Source organism: Barbus barbus (genome assembly GCF_936440315.1).
Source record: "Barbus barbus genome assembly, chromosome: 19".
In the NCBI taxonomy this organism is placed as follows: Eukaryota; Metazoa; Chordata; class Actinopteri; order Cypriniformes; family Cyprinidae; genus Barbus; species Barbus barbus.
Genome location: NC_136747.1, coordinates 5,622,577 through 5,639,999, shown reverse-complemented (window position 1 = coordinate 5,639,999; position 17,423 = coordinate 5,622,577). Strand labels below are relative to the sequence as shown.

At 37.6% G+C, this 17,423-nt stretch overlaps 2 protein-coding genes across 2 annotated transcripts; both read left to right on the top strand.

The window, feature by feature from the left end:
* The first annotated feature begins 479 nt into the window (after positions 1-479).
* LOC306884845 (serine/arginine-rich splicing factor 4-like) lies at positions 480-9,458 on the top strand. The gene is made up of 6 exons (XM_079441067.1): positions 480-653; positions 1,789-1,931; positions 4,120-4,229; positions 4,694-4,902; positions 5,100-5,165; positions 8,235-9,458. The coding sequence occupies exons 1-6, from the start codon at positions 547-549 to the stop codon at positions 8,674-8,676; spliced, it is 1,077 nt and encodes a 358-aa protein (XP_079297193.1). The 5' UTR covers positions 480-546; the 3' UTR covers positions 8,677-9,458.
* Positions 9,459-9,999: 541 nt separating this feature from the next.
* LOC306884901 (transmembrane protein 200A-like) lies at positions 10,000-17,037 on the top strand. Its single transcript, XM_079441140.1, has 2 exons — positions 10,000-10,266; positions 12,617-17,037. Exon 2 carries the CDS (start codon positions 12,653-12,655, stop codon positions 13,856-13,858), a length of 1,206 nt encoding a protein of 401 aa, XP_079297266.1. The 5' UTR covers positions 10,000-10,266; positions 12,617-12,652; the 3' UTR covers positions 13,859-17,037.
* Positions 17,038-17,423: the final 386 nt, after the last annotated feature.

The following is a 17,423-nucleotide window of genomic DNA, read 5'->3' as shown; positions in this document are numbered from 1 at the left end:
CATGCAATTTGTGCAATAGGTTTGTGCATCACTGAGAATCATTTCAATCATAAACACATCCAAATAAAAGACAGTGTGATTGTTTTTTTTTTAATTCATTATATAATATTTATTATATAAACCATAAATAGATTTTGTTGTTGTTGTTTATAAATTAATACAATTTATTATTATGAACACAAACTTTATTTAAAATAAACAGCAGCTTTTCTGCTTGTGCAGTGTTTTGAAAACTTCGAAAAAGTATATCAGGAAGCAACTGGTTCAAAGCTTTTTTTCATGAACAGTGTTGGATTTGGGTCTTTAGTTTTTTATTTTCTAGACTGCTGTAATTTGTAATTAATGCAGATTAAAAATAGGAATTAAAGTTAGTTAGCGATAATAAAAAAAAATTAAAGCAACCGCTTCTAAGCAGCTGTTTGGTATTTTCACAATCGCATCAAGCGCTGGGACTTTTATTTTGGAAAACACCGACTGCAGGACTCTTATTTTGAATCTCGCATATGTTGTTGCTGATTCTCCACGCCGAGCTGCTACACCGGGAAAATGTCTCGAGTTTACGTGGGAAAATTGAGCTATCGCGCCAGAGAGAAAGATGTAGAAAGGTTTTTTAAAGGTTATGGGAAGATACTGGAAGTAGACCTGAAAAACGGGTATGTTATATTCTCTTCATCGAGCAAACTGAATGTGCAGCGATCGAGTCATTAAGAAGGATAAACTGTTGTTTCTTTAGCTCCACACGAATCAAAATTGAGCTCCAGAATGGATTAAATAGCCCTGATCATGGATTACGCATAAAAATGTGTTTGGAAATATAAAGTCTGAATTTAATCCGTCTTTTTAAACCAGATTATTTGAGCGGTTTTAGCCCAGCATGCTAAACTCCATTGTTTCCAGGCTGGCCTCGAGTGAGTCTTCATTCTGCCTTTCAGAGTCCCAGTCACTAAAAATTAAATTAGTTGATTTTTATTTTATTTTATAAATACAGTACGGTCCAAAAGTCTAAAGCCCTAGTGAAAATGCTTATATTTAGTTTTCAAAAAATAAATAAATTATATGATCAGCATTTTGAGTGGAAATATGAGGATATTAATGGAAGCCGTCAAGTTTTACGCAACGTGTTATCTAGCGTTACAACTTTTAACCCTCTGTACCTTTTTTGTTTATATGTAATAATTTGGGTTTATGTACTTGTGTAATTTTATTGAATAGTTTTGTTCATAAAAATACGTATATGAAAGCTCAACAACGTAAATAATGGCCGTGCTTTAGAAAAAAGGGTACAAGCCTTTTGATAACTCGTATCTGAACTTACGGTTTCATTAGAAAATGTGACCCCGCACCACAAAACCAGTCATAAGGGTCCTTTTTTTTTGGCTGAGATACAACTATTTGAAAATCTGGAATCTGAGGGTGTAAAAAAATCAAAATATTGAGAAAATCACCTTTAAAGTTGTCCAAATTAAGCTCTTAGCAATGCATATTACTAATCAGAAATTAAGTTTTGATATATTTACAAAATATCTTCGTGGAACATGATCTATACTTAATATCCTAATGATTTTTGGCATAAAAGAAAAATCAATATATTTTGACCCATACAATGTATTGTTGTCTATTGCTACAAATACACCCCAGCGACTTCAGACTGCGCTCCAGGGTCACAAATATATCAGAACAACAGAAAATTGTACTTATCTAGCTATTTTAATGATGTCTTTAAAAAATGAAATTGAATAAATATCTGAAACAGCTGGATTTTGTGTGTTATATCATAAATCTCTTCAGATATGGCTTTGTGGAGTTTGATGACCCCCGTGATGCAGATGACGCTGTGTGCGATCTGAACGGCAAAGACCTTTGTGGGAAGCGAGTGATTGTGGAGCACACCATTGGACAGCGGCGTGATGGTGGCAGCAGATCGGGAAGAAGTAAGATACTCCTTTACTTGCTCTTCCACAATACCATACACCAAATACTACTTATGTTTCATAGGAACATTTTCTTTGGTTGATGTTGAATTGTACAAACACTGAATATTTTCAGGCTTCTCAAATGGAGAGTTTGGTGCTCGACTTCCCATTATAATTTTCAATCCTTAACCAGAAATGGATGTTTCCAGAATTAATGTTTCTAGTGATTTCAGGTCCTCAGGCGAAGCAGATGGTTTCCACAGATCTGTCCATAAATCTGTTGAGTAAGACACTGGTGGTTTAAAAAGAGTGAATCACTTGTCCTTAGGCATGGTAATGTCATCAGTGAATAGAACAGCAAGTTTAAAGGGATAGTTCACTCAAAAATAAAAATGTGCTGTTAATTTACACCATCTGACATGTCAGTTTCCTTCAGAAATACAGTGATATAAATACACCAGCACCGTGTTTTGATTTTGAAACGTTCAGTGCTCAACTAAGCGTTCTCCCCACCCCCAACCAATCGAATTTCTGTAGGTGGGATTTATTTTAATGATATTCTAATGCAGAGGTCTTCAACCCTGCTCCTGGGGACCCACTCTCCTGAAAAGTTTATTTCCAACCGGCTTCAGCACACCTGCCTGCAATTTTCAAGCAGTCTTGAGGAGCTTGATTGGCTGCTTCAGGTGTGTTTGATTAGGGTTGTAGCTAAACTCTTCAGGATAGTGGGTCCCCAGGAACAGGGTTGAAGACTTCTGTTCTAATGGACTGCTTTGTGATATCACAAACACCGGAGAACAACAAGTCCAGGGATGGGCAACTTCGGTCCTGGAGGGCCGGTGTCCTGCATAGTTTAGCTCCAACCCTAATCAAACACACCTGAAGAAGCTAATTAATGTCTTCAAGATCACTAGAAAGTTACAGACAGGTGTGTTTGATTAGGGTTGGAGCTAAACTCTGCAGGACACCGGCCCTCCAGGACTGAAGTTGCCCATCCCTGCTGTAGTCCAAACGAGCCGTTTGTTGTAGTTCTTGAAAAGGGATTTTTAAAAAAACAAAATATCTCCCTTTGGAGTATAACTTTGTAGATCTTTTTATGCCCAAACTTACACGCTACACACTGACTAAAAAGTGAAAAAGCATAATCGGACCCCTTTAAGCGTATAAAGTGAATAAACTAGTCCTCATCCGTTCATCTTTCTGCATAAATGCACATATCACCAGCTCATTGGTCTACAGATTTTCATTTTCGGGTGAACTGTCCCTTTAAGAGTGTCCAGTCTCTGTATGAGAAGCCTGAAAATTGTATGTTAAATTCCAAACCTTACATTTACAGTGTCTGTTGAACTTCTTTAGGGAGTGAAATCGTATGAGTGGTAATCTTTAGAATATTACTGATCGGTGATTCTTCAGTTGGGAGTATCTTTTTGTCGATTCAAGAATGGATTTATTTCAAGTAAGCTTTCACAAGTATCCCTAAATGAAGAATCACTTTAATAAACTAGCAATTTCTGAGTATTGTAGTTTCTGCTTCACTATATGCAGATTATAACTGTTGCAATACAATGATTAAGTTATTTATTTATTTGAAATGGAATAACTTATAATGTCAAAGCTAGAAATTTTAACACTCAATGTTTTATTAAAAGAGTCTGACCGCCTGCCCCTTTTGCTGGCCATGGTGTCCCCCTTCCCATGCGTGTGGCTCTTTGACCAAACTGGGCCCCTGGGCAGACCATTAAAGCGAGCCAATGTGAAAGAGGACCGCTTTTCCCATTAAGCCAGGTGGTGAGGATCTCAAGGGGTTTAGGAGATGTGGTTTGAGCTCTTTTAGGTGTTTTGGTTTTGTTTCTTTTTACATATTTTCCCTTTCCCCAAATAATTAATCTCTTAAATACAGCGTAAGTATGTTATTTGGTGGAATATTTTCAGTTCTTGAAGAAGCTAGTTTGTCTAAAAATGATTCTGTGATTCTAAAACTTAAAATTCAGTTTGTAATTTATTGCACTCTAGTTGAAGTAAGCTCAGTTTCTTAAACTTACTTTTTCTATCATTTTATAGCTTTTTGTAGATTATTGCTGTCTCAATATAAATCTTTTAAGTGTTACTGTGTGTGAAATCCACAGAGTCTTAAAGGCCAGTGTGGAGACTCTGTAGTGTTTTTCCTGTCCTGAACGCTGTGCTTCTTCCTCTCGTCACTCTGAAGGTAGTCGGTATGGTCGTGGAGGAGGGGAAAGGTACGGCCCACCCACTCGCACAGATTACAGGCTGATTGTGGAAAATCTCTCCAGTCGCTGCAGCTGGCAGGACCTGAAGGTACAGAGACACTTTTTAGTTTCATGTCAATGCCAATAGCCGAGTGACTTCTTTTCTCCCTCTTTATTTTTTTTATTTTTATCCTCTAAGGATCTCAGTGTAGCTTAAATTTCATCTGGTGAAATTCATGTTCAATTTAATTTAAGTCTGGAGATTGACTTGGGCAATCTAAGACTTTCCATTTCTTTGCCCTTATAAATCCTTGCCTGGAGTATAAAATATTTATTTATTGTTATTTTTTTGTGTGTGTATTGTAAAATAGATTTATGAAAGGAAATCATATAGAAATATTAAAATTCCAATAAAACCAATTTGGCTAAATGTATGCTTTTTGCATTAACACAGCTGCAAAAAAGGATGCACAAGGGTTAAAAACTATAATGTACTTTAAGCATTTAGGAAGTCAGTCCTGTAAACATGATCAGCGATTTGTTCTTGAGTCATATTGTTGTCATTGTTCACAGGACTACATGCGGCAGGCTGGTGAGGTGACTTATGCAGACACTAACAAGGGCCGCAAGAACGAGGGGGTCATTGAGTTCAGGCAGTACTCAGACATGAAAAGAGCCCTGGATAAACTGGACGGCACCGAGGTCAATGGAAGGAAGATTCGGCTCATCGAGGACCGGCCTGGTGCCAGACGCCGCCGCTCCTACTCTCGCAGCGCCTCCAGGTACCAACAAATCAAGTTTAGAATTGAATTGCATTGCAAATGTGGGAGACATTAAGTCTGATAATTAACTGAGATTTGGCATGTCACAACTTGATGTCAGGATATTAGTAATAGGCTAAATTAACTTTGCTTGTAGTCAAACCTGCTTTAGAGTTTCACAGAGAACGTGTGTAAAGTTTCTTGCTCTCATCCCTCAGGTCTCGCTCCAGGAGCAGGAGGTCTCGCAGGAGCCGAAGCCACAGCCGAACCAGCAGTCGCTCAAGGTAGGCAACTCAAGTGAATTAAGATGTGAACTTGAAGAGAAATAAAATGACTTTCCGTTTTAGAAAACATTTAAAGGGTCTTTAAATCTGCTTGGTTGTGTGCAATAAAATACTTTCACAGGATATTATACAGAAGTCCTTTTTTAGCATGTAAATGCACTCTGCTCAACGCCTTTTGCAAATTTTGTGGCCATGCAAGCACAGCTCGTATACACTTAGCTTGAGGCATCAAAGGGGTAAGCAATATACCTATTGAATTATAAAACTGTAAATTTGAGTATTGTAGTGAAGTATTATGGTTGTGCAAAATGGTCAGGAATAACTGTTCCAATTAGGCGGCGCACGAGATGCAGTGATGTAAGTGTTTGTTGTTGCATTTTAATGTTTTGTTAGTCTAACCCATGAGATGTGCTGCTGCTGTGTTATTCATTCAAAATATTATAGAAATATAGAAGCTCAACGCGGAGAAGATCTCGATTAGGTTAAAGCCAAAACCAAGCCAAACCAAAAAAGAGGGTAGTGTTGCCAGATTGGGTGGGTTTCCGCTCAATTGGGTGGTTTTGAATTTGATTGTGCGGGTGAATGTTGGCTTGGGCGGGTGGACAAAATTTGGGTTTGGTTTTTGGTCAGTTTGGCAGTTTTCAAAACACATAAGTTGTATAGGCTAATTGGTTAACAAACAAGCCCAAGTGTGCATATATAGCCTACTGCATGCATCCAATCAGTCATCACAACGTTACTAAACACACACGCACACTGCAAAGAGACTGGTGCTGATGTTGACATCATGGCCGCACTATTAGCCAATCACTAGGGATCAGCAGACAGATGTGACGATTTATGAGCAATAATGGATCTGATTTTGAATGTATAACTGTTAAGTGACCATAATGCCTATATATAAGTTCGATGGTAAAGAGTGTAGAGTGTTTTAACTCTCAAAACGTGAATTACACCTGTTGATATGACATGGAGGCTATCACTGCAACTCCGAAATCAGAGCACAGTTAAATTATTTCATCAAAATCTATTTATATCTATACGATCGTGTCTTTTATCTTTTAAACGGTCCAGATGCTGGACTTATTAGTTTTGACTGTGAAAAATTCTATATTATGTTCAATATGAACTTCACGAAAGACTTAGTTCTGTGTGAAATTATAGAGCAACACGAAAGTAAGAGCATTATTGTAAAAAAATTTTAATTGTCAGATTATCATACAGAATGACAGTTTTGACTGTCATGTTGTGTGCGTGAACGAGTGTGAAATACCTATAATTACGTTGCTTATTCTGATCACTTATATTGGGCACTTTTTTGCATTTAAATTCTGGCTGTTGACATTGAAAATGATGCGTGTGTTTTTCGAGGGTATCGGTTAATTTCTTGTTTGCCGTTTTGACAGTGTCTGCTTGCATATTTTAATCATATTTGGTAGTTCTCTATAATGTATTTGCCCCGATTTGATCCATGTGAAATTTATCTAGCATTATATTTATATTATTGTTATTTCGTTATTTCTTTTTCGTGAGTTAAAAATGGCTCTTATCAACCTTGACTTACATTTATATCACCTTATTTTGAAAGTTAAAATTTTGGGTGGGTTTTTGTGAGCTTTTGGGCTGGAAATCGTCCATCTGGCAATCTGGCAACACTGTGCGGGACTAGTGGACTAAACTGTACAGCTCCTACTAGTCGACACTGAAAACAATAGTCGATTACACGAGAGAAAAAAAAAAAAACATGATGATTTTATCATTCAAATTACCATCATTTTAACATTACATTTAAAACATTTTAAATAACAAGTTAAAATAAAACTTTTGAAAAGAATACATATCAAAATATATAAATGTTTTTAAAAGCGTATCTGGGCAGAAACTGGTCTGAGTAAGTGAAACTAGCATTTTGTTTTTAGACAATATAGCCAACATGAAGTACATTTTTAAAAGCCGTTTTAATGCTATTCCTTGATAAACGTTCCTATTTTTTTTTTTTTCTTTTGTTTTAATATGTTGGCTAACTTTTATATGAAAATGAAGAATTCTGTAAGTCTATTGATTGATTTGTCCATTTCTGCATTGCTCCAGACGATCTGAATAAATACGCTATGCACCGGTTTGAGTGTATGCTCTCTTTTTTTCTGTTTAACGACTGCCTAAAATTATAATAATGTGAGGCCAGCATACGGCATAATCGTGACCTATTTTTAGCAGAATTCATTGAGGGGTTTGACAGTGTGATTCAAACATTAAGTATTTCAATATAGACACGCACATTTGTCTTTTTTTTTTGCCATTTTTTGGAGGTTTCTAGCTTTGACTAGTCGAATAGAAAACTTCTGTTTAAACGACAGTCAAATTAGTCGTAGCGCACATCCCTAATCTGAACATAAACATAAAAAGGAGATATTTGTTTACATTTTTGTGTTTGACTGTTAAAACTAAAAATTTTGTTGTTTGTCTTAATAAATTGGGTAAATTAAAAATACAGTGGTTAAATTGAACTTTTTTTTTTTTTTTTTTTTTTTTTTTTTTTTTTTTTTGCTTTGTTTTAAAAAAGTTAAAAATGTCAATTATCGATATCGAAGGATATGAAACATTATATCATTGATGCATTTTTTTAGCTATCACCCAGCCCTAGTTCCAATACACTTAAAATTAATGGTAAATATCTAGTTACTGTTGCTAATGCAATTTGTTTTTTTTATATATATAATAACTTTAATTCTACAAGGAGCAGTGCTCAATATTGATTAGTGCTCAAATTCACTATAATGGTATTTCAGTCTTGTTGCATTCTCATTTACATGACTGTTAAAATAGTTTAAAAACTATATTCTTCAAATGTGTGAAAAACCTACTTCTCCATTGCAGTTTTAACAAAGCAAAAACTTCCTTTGCTGCATCTGATATGCTGTGCATTGCAAATTCTCACGTTCAAGTTTCTACATTCTCTTATGACAGTAGTGTAAGCACAGATGTATGAATCCACTAGAAGGCAGTAATTGCTATAATAATTTCTGTGTGGCTTCAAAGGTGCTAAAATGATGATTTCTCTCTTTCCAGGGCATCAGGCTCACGATCACGCAGCAGGTCAACCAGCAAGAAGGCAAAGGGTGAGAGCAGTAATGGAGCTCGCAGGGGAGGTGAAAGCGCTAGGGATAATAGCACGAGCTGCAGCCCCCCGAGCAAAAAGAGCAAACGGGAGAACAAGAGGGCCCGCTCATATTCTCGATCCAGGTCCCGATCCAGATCTAGATCCAAATCGGCGAACGACAGGGATATCTCCAGAGAGTCTGGATCCAAATCTCAGGAGGCAAACAAGACCAGTGATGAAGGCCGGGTGACTGAAAGGGCGCACCGCTCTAGAGCTCATTCTCGATCCAGATCACAAACACCTCCAGATGCTGATCTGCGGAGGGAATCTAGATCCAGATCCAAATCTCGCTCGCATTCACGCTCGCGATCTTACTCCCGATCTCGATCCCGCTCAAGGTCACGTTCTTAGGTTAAAAAAAAAACAATTTGGCAAAAAATTGGCTTTTTTTCTTCTTGTTTTTCAGTCTAACTAAACATCTTTAAAACAAGATTATATCTTGCTGTTTTTTTTTTTGTTTGTTTTTTAACCCCGCTGACAATTTTGGCCACTTAAATGGTTAGATTTGTGCTATAAAAAAGAGACAATTTGTGATTGAGGTAAGAAAATAATCTGAATTCAAGATATATTATCTGAAAACAAGTCTGAATGTTACTTTTTTGTGAAAAGCAAAACGGTGCATCTTGTTTTTAAATATTTTTCTTGATAATGACAAAAATAGACTGAAATTTGTCTAAATGTGTCTAAATGTTGTTCTGCCCTACGTTTCTCTTCTTTGAAGCAAACATTTATTTTTATTTTTTTTTTTTTTTTTTTTTTGTCCAATAGTTTGTAGTATTAGGGAAATTGCTTGCGTATTCACATTTCAGTATTTACTGGTATTGTTAACTTTATGCATCATTTTTTAGTAGTGTTTTTATTTTAAAATTGCTTGCAATATTTTATTCATAAACACTTGAGTAAAATTAAACCAACAGTAGATGTCCTTGCCTTTGCATTGTATATTTAGAAATGTACCATAGTTGTTGTTAAGCTGGGGCAGAGTTTATGGTCTTTTTACAACAAAGTTCTCCATACAAAAATAATAAAAAAAACAAAAACAACTGCCTCACAATACTGTCCATTCATTGAATTTACAAAGATGTTTTGTGGTGGGTTTACCAATATTGCAATGTATAAAAACTGTTTAAAGGAAACTGACTCTCACTCATTTCATTCCAAACCGGTATGAATATGGAACATAAAAGATGTTTTTTCAGACAGTGTGCTGCTATCTTCCATTCAATGAAACGGAAAGGATGTCCAGACACTGAAAAAAGACTTTAAATTCCCCACTCTAATCTCATTTTTGCTTGAGAAGTCTTACCAGTACCTTGACATCATTGACCTCAGTTAACTTTTAATTTTTCAGTTAACAATTAACTTTCCCGCGTCTTGATGTAAACATAATTCCACAAGATGTCGCCAACATTCAGAGAAGAGAAAATAAAGCTGTCCGGTATCTAGTATGTCAAATATACTTGTGTGCCAGCTTTTCCATATCATTTTCCTCTTCTCTTCCCTCAATATTACATTACAAACCTATGCATATATCCATATCCACCAACAAGTTCTGAGAGGCTTTACTGTTCAATACCCCGAAGAGAGTAATCTAGCCTGTTGAATGTAACGTGCTCTGCCTGACTATGGAAAGCGAACTGAAGTCTGGGTCTGGACGAAGGCGGCGCTCTCAACACTTTACTGAGGGGAGAACACGAAATGTGGACAGACAGACGGTGACTATAGATGATGGAGCGACATTTACCTTATCTGGCTTTAGAAAGTCAGTTCTTTTAAGCCGTCAGTGTCCTCTTCTGGAGAGGAAGAGCTGTCATGGGAGACGCGCGGCACTTCTCACGCGTCTGGATTGATGGAGAACCGCGAAACTTCGCAGCGGGTGAAGAACATGCGTGTCCAGCGCGGTAGAACGATGGAACGCTCACGCGATACATTGTAACAAAGGCAAGTAAACGAATTCTTTATTGAGGCGCCTTTGATACATTTGTAACTAATAGCGCCAATATCAATACAGCAACTGACTTGACCTTATTAGAGGTCGATAGATTTGTAATGTTACTGATGGAGTCTATCTCAAGTTTGGACGCAAATCGAGAAATGCTGCCTTCAACATGTAGAGCTGTTTAATTCCATTTGATATACAGAGAGGGGTATAGATTTATTAGAATGAATGAATTTGAGATTTAACCCACTATTAGGAGAAAAACAGAGATGTTTTGATGTCTTTGATCGTTTTAGCACAAGCTGGTCAATCTTTGAGAAGCGTCCAGAAATGTGTCTGATGTCATAATGAATTACAACAAAATAATGGATCACATTTGGTGCGTTTTTGAACATTTTATATATATGGTGCATTATATAGGGCCTACGGCATGCACAGATTAATTGGAGATTCAGCCTTATTAAGAAAAAAAGTTTATTTGTGTGTGTGTGATATTACAGCTACAACATAATGTTTTATGTGGCATACTGCAATGTCAAAAATGATTATGATTAGACTTTTTCTCTTTATTTTACATGCGACATGGAAATCAGTCTGTCACAATCAGTTTAGCCTGTTCATGCATTTATGCCAGTGATGGCAGAAATATTTGAGTGTTCAGACACGAATGCATGCGGCAGTCAAATTCAGCTCAACATGAGTCCTGTCTACAAAGAGATGACTTGAGTTCTTATAATCTGTACAAATAATCAAACAGTAATTTGAAACATTCAGCACAATTCGGATTGAACACATCTACATCTGCTGTTTCTAATTTATACTGTTGTATAATTAATTTCACCCATTTGGAAACCAGAGTGAACAGCCATTAAAAGTAAAGCTGAACTTGGTAATGGAAAAAAGAGGTCTGGAATTCATCAGTCCAGCCTTTTGATGAATCAGTCCAAATATATGCTCTGAGATGCATGTACTGTAGATTGTTTTTCTGTGTGCGTCTCATTTTACTTATGGAGTTTGACATTTGCATAGTTGCAAAGGAAAAAGTTCAGTCATTTATGATGCAGTATTAATTTCAAAAGGCAGTCAGTGCCAAAATTATTATTTATTATTATTATGGTATACAGGTTTTGCCACAGCCTCAGTGTTTACATTTGGTCATACACTTTGCATTTTTAGAATACTGACATGTTGCTTACAAGTTCTATCTGATTTAAGTATTCTAGCAGAACATTCAAAGCATTTCCCATGAGTTTAAACAAACCAAGTGAGTTGGCGGAATTGTAAATGACATTTTCAGAGTTGTTGAGAAACCTCTGCCAATGGAGCGTTTGTTATTCCAGAGTGAATTAGCCACATATAATTTCTCATTTATGAACTGTTGTTTTTCCCCCACATTCTTCCTCAGCCAAAAGTGGCATGGACTTTGGGGATTCTTAGTAGTTCAGTTTATTTTTGCCTCGGTCAATGCAATGAGCACCTGTTTCTTCTTCAAGTTAAAATCAACAACATAAAATGACCTAAAATCAACTAAGCTTGTTTAATATCTGGAGCTCCCTTTGGGAATCCATCTAGGTTGTTTATATGTCAGTGTATTAAAGAAATATGCCATGCCTTAAAACTAATGCAACAGTTTACAAATTGTTTGAGGGACTGGGAGTTCTCTCGCTGCAATAAAACAGCATCATCCACTTTGCTTCTAAGTATATTTAGTTTATGATTTGTTTGTGGCACACCATCAGAATGGTGTTAATCTCTGAAAATCCCATGCTGCAAATTTTAACTAAATCCTTGATTCTTTGTGCCATTTATCTTTGATTTTCCCATCAAAGTGCAAGATGCACTGGTTCATACATTGCCAGCCTTTTTCTTTTTTATTTCACTTTTAACTCATCCAACAGTTTGTAAAAACAGTTATGTAAATACAACTAAAGTCCACGGGCTAAGCGAACATTTCATTAATTTGTTTAGGCAGCACAATGAGTCAAGAGATTGACTTGTATTTAACCTGAAACATTCCTTTAATTTATTACTATGTATTAAGTGCTTTTTGCAGGCTGTAAAGTAGAAATCACTGTGCTTGTTTTCTTAAATGATTTAAAACAAGACAGGCCCCTATGGATTAAATATTAATAGAAGCCATTATAACAAACAAGTCTGAGTAGGACTAAAGGAAGAAAAAATCCCAGGACCATGTTTACAGTAAACAAGGGGTTATAGTAGTCGTAGCACATATTTCATATTTGTTTAGGAATCTGAAGCAAACTTTAAGATGAAAAACTTGAATGCATTGCTGAATGCTTGTCAACACTCAACTTTAACCTTAATCTCGCCTTTCCCTCTTCACCTTTTCAGACTCCCATTAGGGACCATTACAGACCAGCCTATGCCATGAGGACTCAGAAGTCCCGCGGCCGGTCGTCAGCCACACCTTCCCGCCAGCGCTTGCCACGTTTCCGTCTTCACTCCAGGAGAAAGAAAGAAGGTGTAATCCAGGGTAAACTGCGTATCCGTTCCATGCCGGGTGCCTTTCTGGTGCTTGGAGTAGTGGTCGTTGTTGTTGGCACCGCGCTTGCCGTGGCAGGCTACTGGCCATACAGGGCCCATCGATCATCAGTGGATACGACAGTGGAAGGATCCTCCGGAAGCGCATCAGGATGGGGATTAGGGTCCAAAGGACTGTTTTCCGCAGCAAGTCTGGTTCATAGCGAAAGGATGAAACTACTAGGACCTGTCATTATGGGAGTGGGACTCTTCATACTTATTTGTGCTAATACGGTACTCTATGAGAATCGGGATAGGGAAACTCAAATGCTTCTGGCACAGATGCGGAGTGTCATTTGCTCTGTTTCTGCAGCCATGCCCTCGGCAGACCTCTTGCATGTGAACTCTCTTGCCAGCCACTACCAATGGGTCAGCAGTTTACCTGCAGCCCACCTGAACATCCTCTGCCTGCAGGAAATGTCCAGTTCGGAGCCTCTACTTCAAGTGAAGAGCATGGATGAGGAGGACAGCGTTCAGCAGCAAGACACGATGCACACTGAGGTCCTTCATCATCAGGACTCTTCCTCCACGCCCTCGATTCACTCCTCCAACTCTTGCAACAACAGCAAGGAGGTTTTTTCCACCGAGGAACGGGGGACCAACTCTGCACTGGATCTGCGGCGAGGGAGTCACTTTGGACTGAGCAACTGCATGACAGCATCCTCGATGTCCACACTGGGTGGGGAGGACTTGGAGATCTTCTCCATCCCACCCAGACGCTCCTACAGCATGAGCCACAGGACTAAACCTCAAATACTGCCCAGGGATCTGGTGCATCCAGAGGACAAGTCCGTGTCTTTGACGGGTCACCATAGACTGCTTCCAAGACAGTCCAGCTCAGAGGTGTGCTTGAACATGGTTGGCGTTACAAGCCTTGACCTTATACCTGTGGAAGAGCAGAGGCACCGTAGCTGGCCTCGGCTGGACCTCGGAAGCGCCAGAAAGTATGTCAAGCTGGAGAACAAGGAGGAATCTGTGGACAAGTTACTGGACCAGCTTGAGCAGCAGTGCTTGCAGTTGAACAAAAGCTACGGCTCAGGTCCTTTCCAGTGAGTCGAGGTTTAATCATTACATCAAGGTCAATGGTTTGGCAGATCAGAAGGAGCCTTATATAGTGGTATACACTTGGAATAACCCAAACAACAAATGGGTGCATGTTTCCAGTGGATATTCTTTGCAAAGTTTCTGGAATCCCTTGAGGCGAACTAATTTGCTCATTTCCAAGACCTAGCTATTTATCTCACTTGACTAATTTTGGTAACTAGCGGAGATATGCGGAGTAAGGAATTGTATCACCTGCTGCCCTTGACGGTATGGAGATATAACCCCACACCCTGAAGGAACCTAGTGATGGAGGTATTTTACAGTCATGGGAAAGTGCTAATCAGCTCGTGATCTCATTGGATGGATCCCAGTTGGAGGGATCCGTTTGTTATTGTTGCCCTACTTGTTGGTAAGACACAGCAAGCAGCATTACTTAACCTACGAGGTAGAATAAACGAAGACCTCGGCAGTGACTAGATTCAAAGTAAACTTCCGAATTCAGGTCAGCCAAAAGCACGGCTCTGGTTTTGATAGTTATAAGGGCCAAAAAATGGAGAATGCTGGTTATTTGACCAAAAAAAAAAATGGATTCATCCAAACTGCGTGTCAACTATTGGATTGCCCATTAGAGTTCATTTATATGGTTAAGGAAATGCAACCTCAGTGTCTGTAAATCTTTTGTCTATGGTTTCCCTGAGTATCTGCTCTTCTTGTATTTCACCTTTCTTCCATCTCTGCCTGCCGGCAGTGAAATGGAAGCATCGACATTGAGGGCACATTGCCCTCTTAGCTTCATTAACTAAGGTGATCAGTGTTTTTGCATGCACTAATGCGGGTACATAATTGCTTTCCCTTTAAAGGGTGGAGCTGGACCGAGCCCCTCCTCTTTGCAGTGAGAATGTGTAACTTCACTCTGTTTACAAAAACAATGCAGTCACCCTGTCTCTATTTCGTCCGTGTAGCCTGTTTTTGGTGCGCTGTGTTATTAGCCGTGCGTTCTCAATGTATACTGAGCAATATCCACAGTCTGACTGACCAATCAGATCCTTTACACCACCTTTGAACTGAATCCCATGCCTGTGTTGCAAATAAAAGGCAAAACAAAACCACTTTAAATGTAAGTGTTTGTTTGCTGTCCATGATTTTACGTTGAGGCAAGGTAGCATCAGGGGGTCAAGGTGCGGCTCTTTATCTGCTGCATTTTTTACCCCTGCTGGTAGATGCTATACCCAAAAGCTCCTTTCTCCGTCGATGGACACTCATATGCAGCATATAAATCACATTTTTAGCAGTGACAATTTTTCTAGATCTTATATACAGTGAACCATCATATGATATTTTCAGTTCAGAGGATTGTCTCATAAAAAAAAGAAATAAAAGATTCTGAAGTTGAGTATATGAAGGTGACAGAATACAGGTTAGAACATATATTTTAGAATGACATTCAATATTGAACAAACAATAACGCTGTAATATTTGCGTACTGCATTGTGATTGGTCTACTGTCTTAGATCTATTTGCATACTGACTGATTGTTCTTTTTTCTTGTATCTTTTAATCCTCCATAGTCACTAGAAGAGTTGAGTTGTGCGTTGTTTTCTGCAGAAAACAAGACGCATATTTCATTTACTTGATGCAGCATTTCATTTACTTTGGCCAAAGCCTAAAAATCAATTTATCAAAAACTATTAGAATTTTAGCTAAACTTTAACTGGTAAAACTAATTTAAGTTAAGTTTTGTAATGATTCATAATTAAAGGAAAGACCTGGTTTTGGACAGGAACCTGTGGTTTAAAGGTGCAGAGAGACATAAGATCAGCGTAATGGAGCAGAACGCAGCCATGTGCTTTGTTAGATGTGTATGTGCAAGATTATGGATGCTTGATGTTTGTGGCCATTCGGCCTTAAAAGCAAGGTCTGATTCAGTGATGATGGATGAAAGCAGTGTGAAAGAGGTTTGCTTTAGTTGAATATATTTCCAAGGTGCTTTTATTGATATTAGGCTACTCAGACATTCTGTTTTTCTTCCACAATCTCCAGTCAAACTTTTCAACAAATTTATGATCAAAGTCTGAAAATCTCCCCTTTCATTTTTAAAAATGTAGACTGAATTCAGTATGAATTTGCATACTGAATTATGACTGGATTTTTAGTGATTAAAATTTTTACAGCTTTCACTTCATGTTACCATTAGTTTTCCTCTCCATGTTTCTTCTATCTATATTTGGGTTTATCTATAACTTTTTAAAATATTATGCTACTTTTTGTTTTGCCTGCCTTTTCCATCAGGAAACGCAAATCAAGGTTTATTTTTGGACATTTTGTCACTTGTATTGATAGGGACAGTGGAAGAGGCGATGACAAACTCAAATTCATATCACCTGCATGAACCTCTGTATGAATCTCTACAGAGCAGTTTTCACAGTTTCTGATGTTCCGAATTTAATTTGACAAAATGTCTTGAATAGCTCTGCTCCCAAAAAAATAGAATATGGAAATAACTTGATCACACTGCAAAAAAAGTTTTTGTCCTGTTTAAATGGCTAAAGTTTCTTAAATCATGATGCATTTACTTGTTTTCTGTGAACAATCAATTTGATTCAAAGGGAAAAGGGGTTTTCATGCTCCATCCTGTCTTGATTTAAGGATGATATTTGTTTTGAAAAGTAAAACAAAAATAGCGAGGACGATGTTTTGCTGTGCATGCAAAATTAAATGCCAAAACATTATGAATTTCAGACTTTCTCTTCTGATTTAAGGCCTTAAATTGTGGAAAGGTGAACGAACGAGACCCCTGTTTATTTAACAGCTGATTATGATTGGTTTATTAGTAGAGTCTCTGAACTGTGTCGTCCTGGGGTCCTGAACCACGACTCCACATAGCAACAATTTTTTAATATAAGTTACCCTGCCAGCAGCAATCATTACTTATAAAATGGAGTTCCTGTAGCTCGACTGGTAGAGCATGGCATTGGCCACGGTCATGGGTTTCTCCTAAAAGAAATTCACACTAAGTGACATGACATTTCAAGCCATGCAATCTGACACGCTATACTTCATCTCAAATCATTGTAAATGTGTAAACTGTTTTTTATTTTTATTTATTATTATTTAATTTTTTTTGCTTCATCGACTGTTGCTCAGACAAGTTTAATCTCATTGGAATGAACTGAAGATGTGTTCATTGTAAAAAAAAAAAAAAAAGGATATTATTTTTACGCAGGCTTTAATGACGTGTGACTTGCAAAGCATTTTTTAATCTTTTCCATTCTTGAAGCACTTTCTAAATTAAGAAGTAACATGAAACTGGGTAATCAGAATCAGGGTAATCACTTTTCACAGATAATGCTTATAACATTAATTATAACCCAGTGGGCAATTGATGTTGAAAAGACATCAAAATTGACGGCAAGAAACAGGTCAAATATGCAAATCAAGCTGATGATCAAGTCTTGACTAATATTTGATGTCAAATAGATGTTAATTGATGTTTAACATCCTATTTTTGACGTAAATCCTATTTTTCCATGTAAATATTCAAACAATCATGGCTTACAAAACTCTGATAATTTGA